General features: G+C 37.0%; 1 protein-coding gene across 3 annotated transcripts in view; it reads right to left on the minus strand.

The window, feature by feature from the left end:
• Window positions 1–23,647, minus strand: part of TRPC4AP (transient receptor potential cation channel subfamily C member 4 associated protein) — a 61,996-nt gene that overhangs the window by 30,273 nt on the left and 8,076 nt on the right. For all 3 annotated transcript variants that reach the window (XM_074347191.1, XM_074347190.1, XM_074347192.1), the window contains exons 2-6: window positions 13,485–13,613; window positions 10,956–11,072; window positions 5,221–5,278; window positions 3,748–3,803; window positions 1,503–1,631 (exon numbers count right to left, since the gene is read on the minus strand). In XM_074347191.1, coding sequence (XP_074203292.1) covers window positions 1,503–1,631; window positions 3,748–3,803; window positions 5,221–5,278; window positions 10,956–11,072; window positions 13,485–13,613 — 489 coding nt within the window. The remainder of the gene's footprint in view (window positions 1–1,502; window positions 1,632–3,747; window positions 3,804–5,220; window positions 5,279–10,955; window positions 11,073–13,484; window positions 13,614–23,647) is intronic.

Genomic DNA, 23,647 nt, shown 5'->3' on the forward strand with positions numbered 1-23,647 from the left:
TACATTTATGGACCATTTGTTTCTCTTCTGTGGAATGCATGCTCCTGTCCTTCCCCATTTTTCTTCTGGGCCATTTGTCTTTCCCTTGCTGATTTGCAAGAATTTGTGATGAATTTTGAATACCAATCTTTTGTTAACTGCATGGGTTGCAAACATGTTTTCCCAGTTTGTGGTATGTGTCCCCACTTTCTTTACAGTGTCTATCTCCCTTTCAAACTGCACCGAGGTACCCATAACATTCAGCAAAACTCATCACTACTTTTGGCAACACAGAAAAGAATGAGAAGGAATGAGAAGGCAAGAAGGACAAGCAGGAGAAGTTATGAAGGAGAAATCCTAGAGTCCTATGCTGAGAGTGCCAGGGAGTCTGGAGTTTCCGCCCTGGAAGCCCCCTCACACACTGGATAGAGCACACAACTATTGGGAAACTAACAAAGCCTTTTTATCAAAGGGCACAAAGGCTCTGTCTGGGACCTGCACACATCTCTGATGTGTTCCTACAGACAATGGGTCACTTGTGCACCTCCTGCCTGGGCAAAAACAAGCAGGGCTGGGGACAGTGCAGCAGAAAGACAGAAATGAAAGCTGGGGTCACCACAATGAGCATGGGTACTCTTTCCTGGCAACAGCAACTCTAAGAGGCTGCTTCTACCTCCTCGATAGTGTGAGAGAAATCTGCCAACCTGCAACGAACACAAAGGCATGGAGCAAGGTCTGCGGGAAGTAAGCCAGGCCCTAACAAGCATTACACCAAAAATCTATTATAGTGATTCTCTAACATGTCTATGGATGTGGTTTTTGGGGTCTGTGAGTTCTCGATGATAAGTTTTTAATTTAGCGGCTTCATTTTAATCATAGTGTGTTACTGTTTTTTTGTTTTTTTTTTTAAAAGCATATTCTGGATCATCTGAGTGTCCATCTTATGACCAACTGTCAGGATTTCAGTGCTCATATCTGTATCTCCTATGTTGGTGCCAATTAAACTTTAACTGTTGAAGACCAATGATAAAAAATAGAGGTGAATGTAGTAGTGAGAGTCAAATATCACCACCAAGGGGAACATATCCTAATGAAAGAAGGTTTCACAGCAGTTCAAATATAGAAAAGTAGTAGGAGAATGGAGTCATCACCCAGCATACAGTGGGATAGCTATGCTAAAAATTAGATTCTACATCATACTATTTAATGAGGGGCAATTTGATCTCAGCAAATTAACATTAGCTATCTCATGAAATTCACAAAGTTAATCTGAACTTTTGAGTTTCGTAATTAGTTTGATTTCTATTTATCTGTTTAGGTTTTATAGCCATCTAAGACATATTAGTATAAGGAGTATAACCTAGTGAATATATTTAAATAACCCAAAAAATAATTTAACACTAGGAGTATGGTAGAATTTTTCTTTTTTAAAAGAGTTCTGTACATTATTCAGGTTTGTGAATCCAATTGTCTGAGACACCCTCCTCCAACCCGGCATCCACCTGCTACAGGACATAGCTCACCTTTTTAACACCCAAGATATCTTCAATGAGAGTTGCGGTTTGTAAGAATGTCTTCTTACTCGTCATCAGTGTAAACAGGAAGATCACAAAGTCATTCTTTTCTGCCAAACGCTTTGTAACCCCTTCCGTCTATCATAAGGGAGAAGAAGAGAAAAGGCAGAATAGGTTATAACCACAAAATAAAATATGAAGGGCAAAATATTCCTTCTAGACACTGGAAAAGCAGTTCCACACTACACGAGGAATTGCTGGCTGAGCCCCTAAATCCCTAAAACTATATACAAAATATTGTGTGCAAATGCATTTTTCTGGGGAGGAGTTTTTTCATGATATCCATCCTAGTTCTTAACCATATCTACCTAGTATCTAAATGAACAGCTACAAACCAGCATCCAGTTAGGCCAAGTTTCATTTGGCCAGCAGTACTTTAAAATTTTGCATTTACAAGTCTTTAGGCAGGACATGCTCACTCCACGTCTGTCACAATTTGCACAAATCCCCACTCCAAGACAGTCAACTTCAAACATTTCTTGTTTTCTGTCTGAGCCTTGGAGGCACTGGTGTTTGCAACTCTAGCCCTAGGTTTCCACCTAATCTGGATTTAAGCCAGATCAGCACAAAGTTGTATCATATTATTCTATATTTTTTATGTTTTTATTTCTTTTTTTAAACAGAACTATATTTTTCTGGAATGCCATTAATATTAGGTGTCATTATTAACAGCCTCATAAGACTGTCTCTTATGACTACTGACTATCAATAATGGAGTTATTACATCGTACATACATCATCTTTTTTCATAAGGACAATTTCTTACTGGCGTTAGTTACAAGAATAATTGTGCACTAAAAGAAAAACCCCAGTAATTTTTACCTTATGGGTCTGTCTGTGCCTATCTATGCCACTAGCTACACATGGCTACTGAGCACTTGAAACATGGCTAGTCTGAACTTAGAGGTGCTCTGACAGTAAAAAGCACACTGGATTTTGAAAGCGTAATACAAAAAAAGAATGTAAATATCTCATTAATAATTACTTATATTAATCACATATTGGAATAATGTTATTGATACATTGTGTTAAATAAAATCCATTAAAATAAAACCCATTATTAAAATTAATTTATTTCTTCCTATTTCTTTTCTTACTTTCTAAAATATGTGGCTACAAGGAAAGTTAAAGTAACCTAAGTGTTTTGTATTATAGTTCTATTGCATAGCACTATTACAGATGTCCAACTGTGTAAGTGTTGAAACATATTTCTCTATTTGCATTGGTTGCTAGAAGCTTAAAGCCAAATTTGTACCCCATCCATAGTACAAATGATTTTATTTTCAGCCCAGTTCCTGGATACCTGCTTCTAAATCAATGATCTTGGTTGATTTTACAAACTCCTAATAAGATGCCTTAAATCTTATTTTTGAATGAGGCAAAAAATGAAGTGGAATTAAATGTCCTTTTTGTGTTAACATCACTTTCAGGTTTCATTTCTACCTAGCATTTGTTTCATTCTGCTGTGTATGATCCACTATTTATAGTTTACGACGTAAGTTCTCAAAAGACAGGTACTATGTCTCATAAAAATCAGCATCTGTGTAACGCTTTACAAAGTGCTTTCACATCATCTCATTTTTATCCTCACAACAACCCTATGATGTTAGATTGATTATTAACTGCACTCTACTGGTAAGAAACTAAAGCACAGGAAGGTGAATTAATAAGCATGAAGTCAAGAACCAGAACCCTAAATCAAGTTCTAGCACCAAATGCTAGGCTCTTTCTACCAAACTGCTTCTTCTATTCACCATTCTTTCTCATTCAGTGATCAGTATAGTAGAGCGTCCTGCTCGATACATGGGTGGGTCTTCTGGTTCTTACTTTGTTTTCTAACAAGAAAAATGAAGGAATAGGCATAATGGGGTTGAAAGGAATCTTAAAGGTCAGACACTCTTCCAACGCTTGAATCCATTTAACAAGTAGTTGCTCAGTTTCTGATTGGACACCTCCAGGGCTAAAGGAGTCACTACCTGCTGAAGCAGCCCTGGCTCTTAACAATTACTATGAAACTCTGCTATTCCATAATTTCCACTTGTTGGTACTGGTTCTCAGGTACACATAAAACAAGTTCTAATTCCCAATGTTTGAAAGTAACTGTCATGTCTACCACCTTTACTCACATGTTCCTTTCTCAAGCACTGCAGATGTGGTAGGGAGATAAATGAAGCCACAGTGGTGGGGTACTTACACAGACACAGGTATTATACAGGATGCTCAAACAGTCCTTGGACATTTCATCACTTACTAAAAGTGAAAGGGAGATAACTGGTTATTTTTCTCATTGGAAAGATAGTATAACAGACAAATTTTTTAACGTAAGAACTGTTCTTCATAATCCCCTCCAAGATGATTGTTCTTTAGCATACCTTTTCTTGTTTACCAAAGAGCTTCATGGCACCCATCAGAACCTACAAACCAATTTGTGTACTGCCTTTTGGTATGAAATAGTAGCCATTTTCTTACTATGCTCCGGTCTTCACAATTTCAAGCTGTTGTATTAACACTTAATAAGCCATGTTCCCTTTGTAGTTTGCTTAGAATATATCCAGGGTTTTTGTTTTATTTTGCTATTTAAATAGACTAAAAATAAATAACATAATGTGTAGCCCTTTCATGCATGTGCTGAATTGGTTCCCTAGAAGACATTTCCAAAAGTAGAATTACTAGAATTCAAAGTATAAGCACCTTGATTGTTTTTGTTATAAATTTCCATTAAAAGTTCTACTAGCAGCAAACAAGGATATCATTTTTACTACAGACTCAAAGTATTTTGTTTTTGGGGTTTTGTTGTTGTTGTTGTTGTTATTTGTATTGGCTAAAATGGCTTTTAATCCCTGACCTGCTAACTTCAATAACGAACTAGTTACTTCTCTGTGAGCAGGAACAGGAGAGTGCAACAAAAAGGAAACTAAATTTTCGTGACCCAAAAACTAGGAGATGATAAAACTGAGTATGAATCATGTATAAAGTGTATTGTCTGGTATTACTTTTATTTTTAAAAACTGTTTCCATTCATTCCCATGCTGCCACAAACTCATTAAAATGTTAGGCCTCCCTCCAAGATCCCAATGGGCAACCCTGCCAAGCCAGCTTGACCAGAAGGGTCACTTGATATAATCTGGAGACAATGCAGATGTCCTATATCCCTCATCACTATCTTTCAACCTATGGGAGCTTTTTGGGTTGTTTATTTACTTCATTACTTCAGAGCAGGCTGAAACACCACATCAGTACATCTCAGTACTTCTAGACCTTTCATTTTCAAAGGGAAATGGAATTAACTCGTTCATCAAATATTTATTCAGCACGTACTCTAGAGCAGATACAGAATATACAGTGTTTGGCAACGGAAATAAAAAACACAAAATCTCAGCCCTCATAGAACTTATAAACCTAGTGGGAGAAACTACAAAGATGTAATTCTTTCAGCCCAGTGCTTTTCACACTATTTCTTTTAAAGCACCAGAGCTGTATTCCAACCTAGTATAAAACACATAAAGACAGCTGCTTAGTTAGGGGTGGAGAGAGCATCCTGCAGCAGAATGTAAGGCATATCCTCTTTATGTTAAGAGTTAGGGAGGGAAAGAAGAGAAACTCCTATGAATTACCATCGTATCAGCAGGTTGGGAAATGAGGACCAGTGGCTGACAAATATACTTACTTTTCAGCTTCTGTCCCCGAATAGAGATTGTAGGCCTCATAAGAATTTCTACAAGGAGCTATTAAAAAAAAAAAGAAACAAAAGTTGGATAAAGCTTTCACAATTAATTGAAAGTACAACTTAAAAAACCATCTTTACCATGACAACTCATGGCCCAAATATCCGTTGTGGCACCATAAGACCCCCTTATTCTCAACACAGGCAGAAGGCAGTGAAGTTCTGGGAAATGAGCACTGTACCAAGAGTCAGGAAACCTGCCTTTTAGTCGCAGCTCAGCTACCTATTCCCCTGTAAACACGGGCAAGTCAATGTTTCTCCATGGCCTCAGCGCTCTCATTTTTTTTTAAAGCCTGTAAAATTAGTTAATCTCTGGGATCCAATGTAGCTTTAACTTTTTTTAAAGCTACACAACATCATCATTGTGATTCCTCTTTTGCTTAAAGAACACTGGTGTTCTTTTACAAATATAAGTTTATAAAAAGAATCACAAAAGATATACCAATACTGTTAATACTAATTTCTACAGGGAACTGAGGAGGATATCCATTCATTTTTCATTTTACATACCTCTAATACAACACATAATTTTGCTTCAATGGTTTACAATAAATATGCATTGAAAACCCATTCTGTTGAAACAAAGGACAGTTTATAATGATAAAAAGGTCAATCCATCAGGAAGATACAATAATTATAAACATATGCACCTAACAGCAGAGCCTCAGAATACACTGAAGCAAAAGCTGACAGAATGGAAGGAAACAGACAATTCAAAACCAATAGTTGGACACTTCGATATCTGACTTTCAATAAAGGATAGACAATCAGGCATCACCAAAGAAGAAGACTTGACCACTATAAAACAACAAGTTCCAATAGACAGCTATAAAACACCCTGCCTACCAAGGGCAGAATACACATTATACTCAAGCAAACATGGAATATTTTCTAGGATAAATCATATGTTAGACCATAAAGTAAGCCTCATTAAATTTAAAAGGATTGAAATCATACAAAGCATGCTCGTTTACCACATGAAATGAAATTATAAATTGGTAACAGAGAGAAATTTGGGAAATTTATAAAAGTAGATGATTAAAAATCAAATTCTCAACAATCAATGAGTCAAAGAAGAATTCACAAGGGAAATTAGAATACTTTGAGATGGATCAGTATACTGAAACTTGTGATACAGTTAAAGCAGTATTTAGAGGGAAATTTATAGTTGTAAATGCTTATATTAAAAAAAGGAGGTGGGTCAATCTTAAACCAATAACAGAATCTTCCACTTCAACTTCATTGGAAAGAGGCGCAAGCCAAATTCAAAGCAAGCAGAAGAAAAGAAATAACAAGGATTAAAATGGAAACTAATTAAGTAGAGAATAAAAAATAATAGAGTATCAACAATATCACCATTGACCTTATAGAAAACAAAAATTACCTTCCTCCTGATGGATACTTTTAACTATTATATATAATGCTACACTAAGCATCTTTGTATACAATGCTTTATCTCATTTTGACTTACGTCTTCATGAGAGATTCACAGAAATGGAAACGACAGGGCAAACTGAGTAATGATCTTTAAAGGTTTTGAGGCCTACTACACAAATGCTTTTCAAACAAGATGCCCCACTTTTCAGAGTCATCCAAGAAGATGTAAGATGCTTATCTGCATAGAGTATTATACTTAAAATAAAATGGATAACGGAGTATGTCAGTGAATAAAGTAAAAATCTTTGAATGCCAAGATAAGGATCATACCTGGCCCACTGACATATTTCATTTGGTCCATATCTACTGAAAAGCTGGGAGATTTCACATAAGAATCTAGATTTCTTACATCCCTCAGGACAAAGGTCAATGGGAATAGAAGAGTCATTTCCCCATAAAGTAGACATGCACTCTTCACTCCTTCATAATCACTGTTTTCATTTAATTTATGCAGGTCATCTTACTCTGGGTCTGCTTCACTGTAGTAAGTTACCTACCTGACCTCACAGGCATCTGAGTTTACAAACTCTAGGACACACTCTTCACTGTCTTGTTAGGGATTTGGTCAAGTTGACGAGGAGTGGCCTAGCCACCAGTGTAGCCAGTTATTCTAATTCAGCTGAGCTTTGGGCAGCACAGGAAGAGGGAATTATTGTGGAGCCTTACCAGTGATTGGCAGAGAAAGAAACAAAGAGCTCTGTCTGAAAAATACTTTCAGGAGCAAGATGACAAGAGAGTTCAGCAAGAAGAAATGCACCCAACTAACAGTGAAAAGCAAAAAGACCCAAGCAAAAGCCATATTTATGAACAGACTGAGATTCCTGGAGAAGCTTATCTAACTCAAAGTAGGAGAGAAAAACTCCACAAAATCAAGCGCCATTGATCCAAAAATGTCCTAAGATGGGACAGGCACTTGTACCAGAAAGCCACATTTTCACTGCAAATAGTCATCAGGCTAGAGACTCACATATTCTTTTCCCTCCCATAAACCCATTGGTTTCTATTAAGTAAATTCCTTGATGAACAATTCAGTAGTGAAGGGTCCCTTAAGCTGGCCAGTAAGTATATGCTAAAGGACCACTGGGACTGCTTAGGAGAGGGACTGCTGAGCAACAAATAAGGAACACAGGCTATGACTGATGCTATGGATGCAAACGTTCAACACTCAATCTTTGTTTCTGTGGAAAACAGTATCTTTAAGGAAACATTTTTTAAGTTGAACTATAACATGATACAGCAAAGAGTGTAAGTTGTAAATGTACAGCTCCAGTTTAACAAGGTGAACATTATTCCTGCACAGTCACTACTCAGATCAAGATACAACACAACCAAAACACCCTGAAAGCCTCCTTCGTGCTCCCAGTGGCAGGGGCAAGGACAGAGATCCGAGGGAAAAAAAGTAGGATCCCAGGACCCTCAATCATTACATCAAAACAGATTTCAAATGGTGTAAAAATTTAGACATGTATGATAAAAACTTTAAATATTAGAATGAACACAGTTTAAAATCCAACAGTGAAAAAAGCAAGAAAAACTCTAAAGCCATAAAACGAAAGATTGATCAATCTGACAACCTAAAAAGCAAATATTTTCATATTGAAAAGTATCATAAACAACATCAAAATTCAATTTTCAAAATAGGGGAAAAAATAGAACACATGTGACAAAGGACTTTTAAAAACTGAGTACTTACAAATTACTATGATCTGAATGCTTGCCCTTCCAAAATTCACATGTTAAATCCTAATACCCAATGTGATGGCATTAGGAGGTGTGGCTTTTGTGGGTGATTAGGTTGGGAGGGCAGGGCCCTCATGAATGGGATTATGCCCTTATGAAAGAGGCTCCAGAGAGATTCCTTAGCACCTTTCCTCATGTGAGGACACATACAGAAGCTGGCAGTCTGCAACCCAGAAGAGGACATTTACCAAACACCAAATCTGCCAGTGCCATGAACTTGGACTTCTCAGGCTTCAGAACTATGACAAATACATTTCTGTTATTTATAAACTACCCAATCTGTGATATTTTGTTATAGCAGCCTGAACAAACTAAGACAGAAAATCAGTAAGAGAAAGGCCTAATAACCAATTAGAAAAAACTGCAAAAGCCACTAACAGACAATTGGCGGAAAAGAAACTACTTATAAATGCATGAAAAGATATTAAATTTCACTCACAAAAACATGCAAATTTTTAAAACTATGAAGAGAATATATTAAAAAAAAAACCTCTTACAACTCATAATAAGAAGATAACCCTATTAAAAAATGAGAAAAGGAAACAGACATTTCTCCAAGACAGATATACAAATGACCTGTAAGCACATTACATGATGCTCAACAGCAACAGCCAATGGGAAAATGCAAATCAAACCCAAGTGAGCTAACACTTCACACCCAGTAGGATGGCTATAATCAATAATGCAGAAAATAACAAGAGTTAAGGAATTTGTGGAAAAATTAGAACCCTCATGCACTGCTGGTAGGCATGTAAAATGGTGCAACTGCCTTGGAAAAAACAGTCTGACAGATTATCAAAGAATTAAATATATGAGTTACCATATGACCAAGCAATCCCACTTTAAGGTATATACCCAAAATTAATGAAAACATATTTCCATACAGAAACTTGTACACAGATGTTAAGAACAGCATTATTTGTGGTAGCAGAAAGGCAGAAACAACCCAAATGTCTATCAACTGACAAACAGACATACAAAATGTGGTATATCCATACAAAGGAATATTATTCACCCATTAAAAGGAATAAAGTGCTGATATGCTACAATGTAGATGAACTCTGAAAACATTAAGCTAGGTGAAAGAAGCCAGTAACAAAAGATCACATATTACATGACTCCATTCATATGAAATGTCGAGAACAAGGATATCTACAGAGACAGAAAGGAGATTGATAGTTGCCTATGATGGGGTTGAAGTTGGAGGAATAGGGGAGTGATAGCTAAAATAAATGTAGTTTCTTTCTGGGGTGGTAAAAATGTTCTAAAATTGTGGTGGTAGTTGCACATATCTATGAATACACTAAAAAACACTGATTTGTACATTTTAAATGGGTGAATTATATGGTATGTGAACTATATCTCAATAAAACTGCTTTAAAAAACTGGAGAGAGACAATTTCTCTCATATCTGCTTAGTAAATATTTAAAATACTTAAAAGTATACTGTTCAGTAAAGGAGGCTACTGTGTGCTGGAAATGTTCCATTCAGTGATTTGGGTGGTAGCGACAAAGGTGAACTTATTTTTTGGCAATTACTGGTGTACTTTACTGCATGCAAGTCATACAAAGTCCATAAAAACATGCCGTGTTGGTGATGGTGTGGATAAACAGACACTCTTATCTTTGTTACTGGGGATGTAAATTGATAAAATCTCTTAGGTATGTAAACTGACAAGTTTATAAACAATAAAAGGTACATATGCTTTGATCCCAAAGGTGTTTAGTACTCACATGTACAAAAACCTTTACTGCAACCCTGTTTGTTATAGGAAATGCGTGAGAAAACTCTAAATGTCCATCAATTGGGGCCTGGGTAAATAAATTATGGCATAATTACACCAGGCATGGGGGAGGGTATAGTTCAGTGGGAGAGCGCATGCATAACATGCATAAGGTCCTGGGTTTAATCCCCAGTACCTCCGTTAAAAAAAAAAGTTAATATAAATAAATAAACCTAATTACCTCCCCTCCAAAAACAAACAAAAGAGAAAACACCAGGCAATACTATATAGCTGTTTAAAATAATGAGGCAGATTTACATGTACTAAAATGAATCTATCTCCAAGCTAGAGAATTACATGGAAAAAGCAAGATGCAGAGCTGTGTACCTGTATATACAGTATGCCATCACTACATGGGGAAAAAAAAAGTCTAAGGGGGGTAACTATTTACACACACACATATTACCCCAGAACATCTCTGAAAGGAGATAGAAGAAACTTGTAATCACGGCTGCCTCTGAGGAGGGAACATGCGGAAATAGGAGACATACCTTTTACTCTGTGCCTTAAATAAAAGATGGATATATTATCAATTCAAATAAATCTAATCCTTCTAATGTAAAAGTTATGGTGCTTCTACACAGGTGAGCGCCACTGAGCTTCTAAAGATTAAAATTCTGAAATGTTTGCTATAAATTTTAAAATGTTTCCTATCTCCCATTTCAAGGGTTTAATTAAGTCATTAAGTTGTGATAGTAATAATAAACAATTACTTACATCAACACCTCCAAACAAGTCAAAAATATAAGTATTTGGATAAGTGGTTTCTTGGGTAAGTTTCCTCTCTTCAGTAACAAATGCCATAGCCTCCATGGAGAGAAGAGGAGAAATTTCCTAGTTTAAAAAAAGTATACAGAGGGACATTTAGCTTTCGTATCCAACACAAACCAGACACCAAAACAACAGCTTGCATTTTAGTTGCAATTTGAATTCATGACAGCCCCAAAACAGCAACACCCCCACCCCACAGTCAAATGAACCATAAAAAAATAATAATCTTACAGAAAAGCTGATTGAATAAAATTTGTAGTAAGAGCAGTAATAACTAACCTATTAAATGCTTATTATGTACTAAGCATGGTTCTAAGTACTTCATATATTAGTTCTTTTAATCCTCACAACCCTATGAGATAACAGTAACTTATCAGCCCAATTTTACAGATAAGGAAACTAAGGTACAAAGAAGTTGTCAATGTCACACAGGGTATATGACAGAACCAGGACTTAAACCTAGGAAGTCTGGCTCCAGAGTCTGTGCTTACAGAAGGAAACAGAATGCTTCTGGGTGACTAGGAGATAAAGTAAGACGAACACAAGACCCTACCCACTATGCTCCCTCCTCAGGAACTTTGAGGGAGATGGAACACACCGGGCTAGAGCAATGACTCTCACACTGTGCTGAGCATCAGAATCATCTAAAGGGCTCCTTAATACCTAGACTGCTGGGCCTCACCTGCAGTTTGATTTAATAGGTCTGGGGTGGAGCCTGAGAAAGTGCATTTATAACTAGTCCCAAGTGATGCTGCTGCTGCTGGTCCAGGGACCACACATAAAGAAAAAACAGAACCCTCTCTTACAGATAACCTGTGAGAGGCCAGGCACCAGGCTTCTGTACTTCAGCCCATTTAATTCTTATAATAATTCAATGAAGTGAGTATAGTTTTACCAACATTACAGGTGAAAAAATCACAAAGTTGTGCATGATCACATAATTAGTAAGTGACTGAACCACTTCCTCTGGTCTTCATTTCTCTCATTTATAAAACTAGGATGTAATTCCTGCTGGTAACATAGTACAGTGGAAGCTAGTTTCAAGAGTAAGACAAATCTGGGCTCATCAAACAATAGCCACATGGCTTTGTGTAGGTTATGCTGAGTCTCAGTTTTCTTAGCTTTTTAAAAAGGGAATGCAGCAGACATCTGGGTTTGCCTGTTCAGTATCTCTTTTTCTCTTCTTTAGGTAACAGCCCCATTTCTGTGGAGGAACATGAGGCCACACACAGATGTCAAGAGAAGAAATGGACAGCCTAACTCTATACAGCCCCTGAATTCACATCTGTGCTCTCCAGTTATGTGAGACAACAAAGGGTCTTTTTCGCTAGTCTGAGTGGCTTACTGATACCTGCAATCAAAGTATTCTGGATAAATACAAATAATCCACCTCACAGAGTTACCATAAAAACTAAATATGCCTGGTACACATAAATTTCAAATAAATATTTGCTGAATGCATAAAGAAATGATGATCACATGGCAAGCTCTCACAAATACTAATTTCCTTCCTTCATCTATCCCATATCTCAGACACTTTGTAGGAATCAAATGAAAATGTGTAATTCTTTGCAAAATGTTCTCAAACAAGTGTAAGGCACTATAACTGTTTCCATCTTAATTAGACTATAAGAAGATCAAGAACACAAAACATTTTCTTATTAAATAAACTTTTATTTGGGAATGATTTCCAATTTATAAAAAAGTTGTATAGACAAAACATCTCTTCTTAAAAGTAGAGATTAAACTTATTTGGTCCTATTATATCTTAGAATGACTTATTATGTGATACAATAATCAGAACTTCACCTCTGAAGAACAACATTATATAGTTTCATTATGATCAAATATAACTTGCATGGGTTTTAACTACAGCTAGAGCTGCTGATCTAAATTCAAAGTTGGACTCACCTCCAACAAGCTGAAATTTGGATATAGTAACCCTAGACCTACTGAATCAGAAACTGTGGGTAGGGCCCAGCACTCAATGGTTTAACAAGCCTTCCAGGTGATTCTGATACACACTCAAGATTGAGACCTGCCCTGCATGTCTCTGCACTCTTTCATCCCTCTCCCAACCATCAAGACCAGTCCCTTCATCTTCTTATGTTAGTCAGAGTTACCAACAACCATAAGGCCACTTCCTTGAACCTTTAGCAATTGGGGTCTTTTAAATCCTGCTCAAATAGAATGTCATCTCTATCCCAGGGCACAGGCCTCCCAAATTAAGCAAGCACTGCCACAAAACAAGCATAAATAAAACTCAGAAATATATACACAGGGAACTTAATGGTGGTGGGATTATAGGTGGTTTTTATTTTTTTCTTTGCACTTTTTCTCAACTTCCCAAATTTTCTACAGCTTACGCAATAAAAACAGGCTATTTTAAAAAGCAGACTGAAGGGGAGAAAAAAACTGACATCTTCTATCATTTGGAGGCCTTGAAACAGCCCCTCCAGGGCCCCTAACAGTTACCTTGAGGATGTTTTGGCACTCAACAAAGTCACTGTGGAGGTGGCTGGTTGCGTACAGCTTAAGGAGCAGCTGAGGAATTCCACTCCATTTGGACTGTTTGTCCCTCTCCGTCAAAAAAGTCTCAGTGAACTGTAAGTCAAAAGAAAAAAAAAGGATCATTTTATTGGCGAGGAAAGAACTACTAGCATATATGGCAAAGGAGAGCAGCTGGCTCCTAAGCCCACCCAGGACAAATAATTCAAAGGTCTCTTTCTAGAAACCTTCAAAAAATCCCCCGCAGCCTAGAAGGTAAAAGTCCAGCTCCCTGTTTGTGATACATGTCCTTCCTATTCTATCACCCACTTTCCTCTCTAGCTTCATCTCTTTCCCAATGCATACTCTAGGCTCCAAACGTACGTCTTTCTGCCTCTCTGCACATGCTCTCCCCCTGCCACCTGTAGGGGGAAACTAAAGTGAAGGTGGAGGCAGTAAACACACACATATACAGTTGACCCTTGAACACAGGTTTGAGCTGCATGGGTCCACTTATAGGAAGGGTTTTCTTCAATAGTACATACTACAGTACTACACAATCCGTGGTTGGTTGAATCCACGAGTGCAGGGGAACTGCAGGTTTGGAGGGTCAACTCTAAGTTATACACGAATTTTCAACAGTGGAGAGTCAGAGCCCCTAACCCCCTGTGCTGTTTAAGCCTCAAATGTACTACCACAGAACATCTCTAGATGTCTTCCCTACCTGGAAAACTCCTTCTCCTCCCTGTCTTTTTTTTTACCAGGAAAGCTCTTTCTACTTCAAAATGCAAGCCAAACCACCAGAAATTTTCCTTGATAGGCCTTCCCCTCTCCTTTCTAAGAGTCTGGGGCCTTATCTAATATTCATCCTAGTGTATCATAATTACTGGTTCACTTGCCCACCCCCTCCTACAGACCACAAGCCCCTTCAGGCTATATTTATTGTGCACACCTTTCTCTCAAAGAATGCAAGGCACAGAGCAGGGAATCAGTAAATGTTTGAAGGCATGAGCAATAGTCTTCTAGTCTAATGACAGGTTCATTAGTCAATATGGCAGCTTCCACTAACACATTTGGGACATAACATTAAAATGCCAGAGTGAATTATTTTCATGTACACTTGTCCCTCAATGAGATCAAAAGCTCCTTGTAACTGTTATTACAGGACATGTATGTCTTCAATAACATCTTAGTCTATCCTGATGCATATCAATCCTATGATCTTGGACAAGTCCTACTATTCTTCTTGAGCTTGTTTTATGAGATTGTAAAAATAAGATAATACAGGAGTAATGAGATGTCTATCAAAGTAATATGTAATAGGGTGAACCATAGGAAATTACCATCTCTGTAGGTCAAAATGATTATCAGAAATTTTATATACTTCAAGCAAGTTCAAATCAAGGCAAGCCCCAGAACAATGAAAAAATATCTTTCCTTGAATTCAGAAAATAGAAAGCAATGATAGTTTTATGGGACTCAGCAAAAGCAGTTCTTACAAATTTATAGCTATAAACATTCATATTAAAGGAGAGAGATCTCATATTATCTGATCTTCCACCATGAGAAACTAGGGGGAAAAGGAGCAAACCAAATCCAAAGCAAGCACAAGAAAATTAAGATCACTGCAAAAATAAATGATACAGAGAACAAAAAAAAAAAAGGGAGAAAAATCAACAAAATCGAAAGTTGGTTCTTTGAAAAGATCAGTAATACTGAAAATAGTTACACTGACTACCTTACACTGACTCAAATTGTTACATTCAGTAATGTAAAAGGGGTAATACTACCAAGCTTAAGGAAATAAAAAAGTCATTACATAATGACAGGAGTCAATTCTCCAAGAAAACAGCAATCCCTAATGTTTATGTACCTACCAACAGCACAGCAAAATAGGTAAGGCAAAAACTGATAGAACTGCAAGGAAAGATAGACAAATCCACTATTTAGTTGGACTTCAACACACTCCTAGTAGGCAGAAATAATTAAGGATATGGCTGACTTGAATTAAATTATCAATCAACTGGATATAACTGAACTTTACAGAATACTTTATCCCACAGCAGCAGAATACCTATTCTTCTCAAGCTCACATGAAAATTCACCAGGAAAGACCACATTCTAGGCCATAAAACATACCTTAACAAAATTTTCTTAAAAACAGAAATCATACAAAGTATGTTCTCAGACCACAATAGAATTAAACTTGAAATCAATAACAGATAGTTACAAATCCCAAAATATTTGGATATTCAACACATTTCTAAATTACATATGAGTCAAAGAAGAAGTTTCAAAGAGAAATTTTTAAATATTTTTGAACTAAAGGAAAATGAAAATATAACTTATCAAAATCTGTGAGATGCAGTAAAGGCAGTGCTTAGAGGAAAATTTATAGTACCGAAAGCATGTATTGAAAAGAAAACCTAAGATCAATCATCTAAGCTCCTACTTCAGTAAACTAAACTCAGCAATTTAAGCCTAATGTAAACAGAAGAAAATAATTATAAAAATGAGAGCAGAAACCACTGATATTCAAAGCAGGAAATCACTAGGAAAAACTAAGGAAACCAAAAGCTGGTTCTTTCAAAAATTCGTAAAATTGGTAAACCTCTAACCAGGCTAATCAAGAAAAAAAGAGAAAAGACATAAATTACTAATATCAGAGAAGTAAGAGAGGTACATCTATGTTCACAGCAGCATTATTCACAATAGCCAAAAGGTGGAAACCAAAGTGTCCACTGGCAGGTGAATGGATAAACAAAATGTGATATATACAAAGGAATATTAAATGGTATGTTATTTAGCCTTAAAAAGAAAGAAATTCTGATACATACTACAACATGCACGAACCTTGAGCACATTACACTAAGTGAAAGAAGCCAGTCACAAAAAGACATATACTGTATCATTCCACTTACATGAGGTACCTAGAGTTGTCAAATTTATAGAGACAGAAAGTAGGATGATGGTTGTCAGGGTCAGGAAGAGTGGGAAGAAGGGGAGAGAAATGGGGAATTGTTTAATGGGTACAAGGTTTAGTTTTCCAACACAAAGAGTTCTGGAGACCGACTATACAACAATATAAATACTTAACACTATTAAACTGTATGCTTAAAATGGTTAAAATGATAAATTTATGTTATGTGTATTTTTACCACAATTTAAAATAAATAAAACAAGCATCACGTTATTGATCCCTTTAAATATTGAAAGGATAAAAGAATTATATGAACAACTCCATGTCCACAAATTTCATTACTTAAACAGATCATTCCTTGAAAGACACAAACTATCAAACTCACATGAGGAGAAATAGGTACACTGATAAGCCTGTATCTATTAAAGATACTGAGTTAATAATTTAAAGAATGGGCAAAGTCTCTAAGTATATACTTTTCTGAAGAAGATGTAGAGACGGCCAATAAGCGCATGAAAAAATGCTCAACAGCATTAATTATCAGAGAAATGCAAATTAAACTCAAAGTAAGACACCACTTCATACCAATGAGGATGGTTACAACTAAAAAGACAAATAATAGTAAGTGCTGGCTAGAGTGTAGAGGAATTGGAATCCTCACACTCTGCTGGTGGGAATGTAAAATGGTGCAGCTACTTTGGAAAAAAGAGTTTGGCAGCTTCTCAAGAAGTTAAATATAGTTACCATATGACCCAGCAATCCAGGTAGGAAGCCAAAAGAAATGAAAACAATGTCCACACAAAAACTTGTACACATAAATTCATGGCAGCTTTATTCATAATAACCCAAAAGTAGAAAAAAAAACAAACTAATGTCCACCAACTGATAAATAGATAAATAACAAATGGTATACCCATATAGCAGAATATTATTTGGTGATAAAAAGCAATGAAGTACTAATACTTGCTACAACATGGACAAATCTTAACATTATGCTAAGTGAAAGAAGCCATCCATAAAAAGCCATACATTATTTGATTCTATTACTATGAAATGTCCAGAATAGGTAAATCCATAAAGTCAGAAAGTAGATTAGTAGTGACCTAGTGCTGAGAGGAGGTAGAGGGCAGGAATGGGGAGGGAACTGGGCAGTGACTGTTAATGGGTATGGAATTTCTTTAACGGTGATGAAATTTTCTAAAATTGACTGTGGAGATAGCTACTGTGGAGATTAACTTCATGTATATAGTAAAAACCATTGACTTGTATACTTTAAATGGGTGACTTATGCAGTATGTGAATTATATTTCAACAAAGCTGCTATAAAAATAAATCGTGGACATAAGGAACTTTATGGGGTGATGTAAGTGATGTAAATGTTCTAAAATGACTGTGGTAACGTCTAACTATAAATTTCCTAAAAATCACTGAATTGAACAGCTCAATGAGTAAATTTTATAGTCCATAAATTATACCTTAATAAAAGCTCTTTTAAAAAAGAAACATTTAAGATTTCTGGTCAAGATGGCAGAGTGGCAGGACCACGAGCTCACCTCTCCTCATGACTACAACAAAACCACAACTGAATGCTAACAACCATTGAAAAAAAGACTGGAACCTAGCAAAAAAGATCTTTTGCAACTGGAAACATAAAGAGGGAACCACAGCAGGATGGTAGGAGGGGTGTGTTTGTGATATAATTGGGCCCCATATCCCTAGGGTGGGCGACCCACAAGCTGAAGATTCGTTAAGTCACAGAGGCCCTCCCACGGGGGTGAGAGCTCTAAGCCCCATGTCAGGGTCCCCAGCTCCAGCCCTGGCATTGGGAAGAAAAGGAGACCCCAGGACATCTGGTTCTGAAGGCCGGTGGGGCTTGGTGCCAGGAGCCCCACGGGACTGGGGGAAAAGGAGAATTCATTCGCTTGGAAAGCGTACACAGAATCTCATGTGAGCCAGGTCTAAGGGCAGAGGCAGCAATTTCATAGGAACGTGGGCCATGCCTGCCTGCTGGATTTGGAGGGTCTTCTGGGGACGTGGGGGATGGCTACGGCTCACCCAGGGGACATAAAAGCTGGTGGTGGACATTATGGGAGTATTCATCTACATGAGCTTTCCTGGAGGCCGACATCTTGATTGGAACATTAGCACCTGAGACCTAGCCCCACCCAATAGCCTGTAGGGAAGCCTCAAGCCAAACAACATACAGGGTGGGAACACAGCCCCATTCATTAGCAGACTTCTCAAGCCACAAAGGCCCTACACACCAGAGGTCCAGGACCAAGCTTCACCCAGCAGGGGGCAGGCACCGATTCCTCCCGCCAGGAACTCTGCTTAAGCCTCTAGTCCGGCCTCATCCCCAGGGGCAGATACTAGAAATAAGAAAACAATAATCCCAAAGCCTGTGGAAGGAATCCACAAACACACACAAAGATAAACAACATGAGGCGGCAAAGGAGTATCTCCCAGGCCAAGGCATGAGATAAAATCCCAGAAGAAATAAGTGATGAGGAGATAAGCAATTTACCTGACAAAGAGTTTAAAATAATGATGGTGAAGATGTTCAGAGAACTCAAGAGGAGTAAAGATGCACAGAGCGAAGTCTTAAGCAAAGAGCTGGAAAATATAAAGAATACCCAAACAGAGTTGAAGAATAAAATTACTGAAATGAATAACACACTAGAAGGAACCAGGAATAGACTAAATGAGGCAGAAGAAGAGATCAGTGAGCTAGAAGACAGATTGGTGGAAATCACTACGGCAGAACAGAAAACAGAAAAAATAAAAAGGAATAAGAGAACTCTGGGACATGAAGCACTCTAATATTTGCATTATAGGGGTCCCAGAAAGAGAAAAGAGAGAGAAAAGACCTGAGAAAATTTTTGGAGAGATACTCATTGAAAACTTCCCTAATTTGGGAAAGTCACTCAAGTCCAGGAAGTACAGAGAGTACCACACAGGATCAACTCAAAGAGGAATACACCAAGGCACACAGTCACCAAATTGACAAAAATTAAAGATAAGGAGAAAATATTAAAATTAGCAAGAGAAAAGCAACAAATAACATACAAGGAAACTCCCATAAGGTTATCAGCTGATTTTTCAGCAGAAACTCTACAGGTCAGAAGAGAGTAGCATGATATATTTAAAGTGATGAAAGGGGAAAACTTACAACCAAGAATACTCTATCCAGCAAGGCTCTCATTCAGACTTGATGGAAAAATCAAAAGCTTCACAGATAAACAAAAGCTAAATGATTTCAGCACCACCAAACCAGCTTTACAACAAATGTTAAAGGACCTTCTCTAGTTATCAAACCATAAGAAAAGAAAACAAAAAGAAGAAAGAGAAAAAAAAAAGACCTACAAAAGATTGCTTTGGCCGTTTGGGGTCTTTTATGGTTCCTTATAAATTCTGGAATTGTTTGTTCTAGTTCTGTGAGGAATGTTGTGAGTATTTTGACGGGGGTTGCATTGGATCTGTGGATTGCTTTGGGTAATGTTGCCATTTTGATAGTGTCGATTCTTCTAATCCAAGAGCACAAGAAATCGTTCCATTTCTTTGTGTCATTTCAGTTTTCAGAGTATAAGTAACCTCCTTGGTTAAGTTTGTTTCTAGGTATTTTGTTCTTTTTGATGCAATGGAAATGTTTATGTCAGTTATAAAATTCTGGTTTTTGAAGTGAAAAAAAAGTGAATGAAGGGCTGCAAATGGCAAAGTATCCTTCTTTCTTATGGGTGAGTTGTATTCCATTACATATATGTATGCTGCATCTTCTTTATCCATTCACTTATTAATGTGCACTTAGGATGCTTCCATATCTTGGCAATTATAATGTTGCTGTTAATAGCAAGGTGTACATATTTTTTGAATTAATTCTTATTTTGTGATTGGCTTTATTCCTTTGATAACTATGTAAAGCTAAAGCGCTAAACATTCTTAGAAACAATGAACAGTACATATATGTAAATTTAAAAATATATGTGCAGTGGAAAAAAAAGGTGCTATCAAGCCACGAAAGACATGGAAGAAATTTAAAAGACATATTACTAAATGAAAGAAGCCAGTCTACAAAAGGCTACAAATTGTACAATTCCAACCAAATGACATTCTGGAAAGGCACAGCTACAGAAACAATAAAAAGATCGTGGTTTCCAGGAGTTTGGGGAGAGGGAAGGAGGGATGAATAGATGGAACACAAGGGATTTTCAGGACAATGAAATTATTCTGCATGATACTATAGTGGTGGCTACATGTCATCAAGCATTTGTCAAAACCCATAGAACGTACAATATCAAGAGTGAACCCTAAAGTAAACTACGGACTTTGGTTGATAATAATGTGCCCGTGTTGGTTCATCGATTGTACCAAATATGCCACACTGATGAGGGATGTTGAAGGTAGGGGAGTATGTATGTATGGGTGGAGAGGGCTATGTGGGAACTCTCTATTTTCTGCTCAATTCTGCTGAAATTGCTCTAAAAAATTAAGTCTATCAGATAACTTCAAAAAAAAAAAAAAAAGGCAGAGACGTGGAGGAAGTTGGGTTTGGGGGAGCCATGAGGATCTCTATGGAAAGAGCATTCCAAGTAGAAGGAATGACAAATGGAAAAGGCTCTGGGGCAGGAGCATTTGGGACGAGTTCAAATATCGGGGTGGGAGGCCAGTGCGGCTGGAACACGAGCAAGTCTCCCTTGCCCACATGCGTACAAGCCAGTCTGAGTGCCACCTCCTGGTCCCCTCTGCACCCTAATTTGCCTGGCCTGAAGCCTCCCCAACACTTCTCCCTGAGTTCGACACAGTGATGCTCTGCCTGCCCCTCCCACTCCCCAGAAGCAGTTACTCCAGCACAAAACAGGATGTGGTGTCACAACTGGCCATTCCCATTTGTCACCGGGAGAGGAATAAACTGCACCCTAGTTTGTAAAAGGATGTACATGAAGCCACCTCACCTACTACTTACTGCATGAGAAACTGTGTGCACAGAGGGGTCAGCACCCTGTTGCCAAGGTGCCAAATCCAGTCTGATGCCTGTTTCCATACAGCCCGGAAGCTAAGAATGGGATTTACAGATGAACACTTACAATTGATTTGATCTTAGGGAACACTAACTCTGAACCCCAAATGTAAGCAGTTACTTGGAATAGTTAGCAAAATATTATTATAAAAAAAATTCCATTCTTCTATTAGTACACCTGCATAAGAAGGAAAAAAAAAACACTTAAAAAAAGAAGAGAAAAAGGAACAAAGAAGAGGTGGGACATCTAAAAAGTAAACACTGCATTAAGCAAGTATATTTAAATCCCCAAGTATTAGTTATTACATTAATAGCAAATGTACTAAATGCGCCAATTAAAAGACAAAGTTTGTTATACTGCTTGCCTAATAAACAAACGTCTTATAGAAAGGCTGAAAATAAAAGAACAGGAAACAATACACAATGCAAACACCCACCAAAAGAAAGGTGGTATAAGTGTATTAAAATCAGCATATGAGACTTAAGGCATAAAGTATTACCAGAGATAAAGACATTTTATGACAATAAAATGGTTAACTAGGACAATCTAAACAGTTCTAAATCTGAGTGTACCTAATAAACAAACCCATAATCATAGTGGGATATTTTTATAATTTCTCTCAGGAACTGATATAAACAAAAAACTAGTAAAGATATATAGGGTTTTAACACAATTAAACAAAATGGACCCACTACAGCACTACATCTGATAGCTACTCTATACATTTTTTGCAAGTACACAGAACATTTACAAAATGACGAGTTGTTAGGCCATAGAGCAAATTTCAGCACATTTAAATGAATCGAAATACAGACTATTTCAGTGCAATCTGCCTAAAGTCTGTAACAGAAAGATAACTATAAAACCCCCATATTTGGAAATTAAGAAATACACTTATAAAAATGCATAGGTCAAAGAAGAAATCCAAGCACAAATTTGAAAATATTCTGAAATAAGTGATAATGAAAACACTACATGTCAAAATTTGTGGGGTGCAACTAAAGCTACGACTAGTGGTCAGATTAAACCTGATATCAAAACCTGCTGAAAGGAAAATTATAGGCCATTCTCACTCATGAACATAAAAGAGGAAGAATCCTAATAAAAAAAATTAGTGAATCAAATTTACCAACCCATAAAAGGGATGAAATTTTGTACCAGAAATTCAGATTTGGTTTAATACTTAAAAATTTTACTCAGTGTAATTCATCACATTAATAACACAATGGAAAACAATTATATGAACATCTCAATTGATGCAGGAAAAAACATTTTGATAGACTTCAACATCAGAAACCCAGTAAAGAAGTGAACTAATAACAGTATCTACAAAAAACCTTCAGCAAACATCATACTTAATGGCTAAATGTTTAAGCCTCTCCCCCTCTCAGATCAGGAACATGCCACTTCAATTCACTGCACTAACAGCACAGCAAGGCAAGCAGATAAAAAAAAAAAGATAGATGTAAGACTGGAAAGGATAAAATAAAACCTTCATTTGCAGACAATATTTGCAGATGATCGTACACATATACAATCCAAAAGAATCTAAAAGTAAAGTCATAAAATATAGGAGCGATATAAAAATCAATCTTGCTTTTATATTACAGCTACTGCTAGAAAATACAATTTTAAAAACACTATATACAATACCATCAAAACATGTCAAATGCCAAGGAATAAATCTTAACAAGAGTTATGTAAGACCACTTCATAGAAAACTATAAAACATTATCAAGAGAGATGAAAGAAGACCAAACCAAAGAAAAAGAGGGGGGAAGGGCAGCGGAGGGAGAACAAGTGTATTGCACTGAAAAGACTGAAGGCAATCACAATTAAAATTCTGATGTAAAAATGTACAAGTTCATTCTAAAATGTATATGGACATGGCAAAGGGCCAAGAATAGTCAAGGAAATCTTGAAGATAAGTAGAAGATACTCTTCCAATTCAATATACTATAACCAAAATCAACATATAAAAATCACAGAAAATAAGACAGTGTGATATCAGCATAAGGATAAAAGGGCAGACCAGTGGAACAGAAGAGACGGAAACAGATGGAAAACAAACACTAAAGAGCAATGAAGAGTCTTTCCAATAACAGGTTAACTAGCTATCTATGTGGAAAAGCTCATACCACACCCCAAAATAAATTCCAAGTAGAGCATATATTTAAATGGAAAAGGTAAAACAATAAAGCTTCTAGGAGATAAAT

The sequence above is a fragment of the Camelus bactrianus genome, chromosome 19, assembly GCF_048773025.1.
Source record: "Camelus bactrianus isolate YW-2024 breed Bactrian camel chromosome 19, ASM4877302v1, whole genome shotgun sequence".
Classification (NCBI taxonomy): domain Eukaryota; kingdom Metazoa; phylum Chordata; class Mammalia; order Artiodactyla; family Camelidae; genus Camelus; species Camelus bactrianus.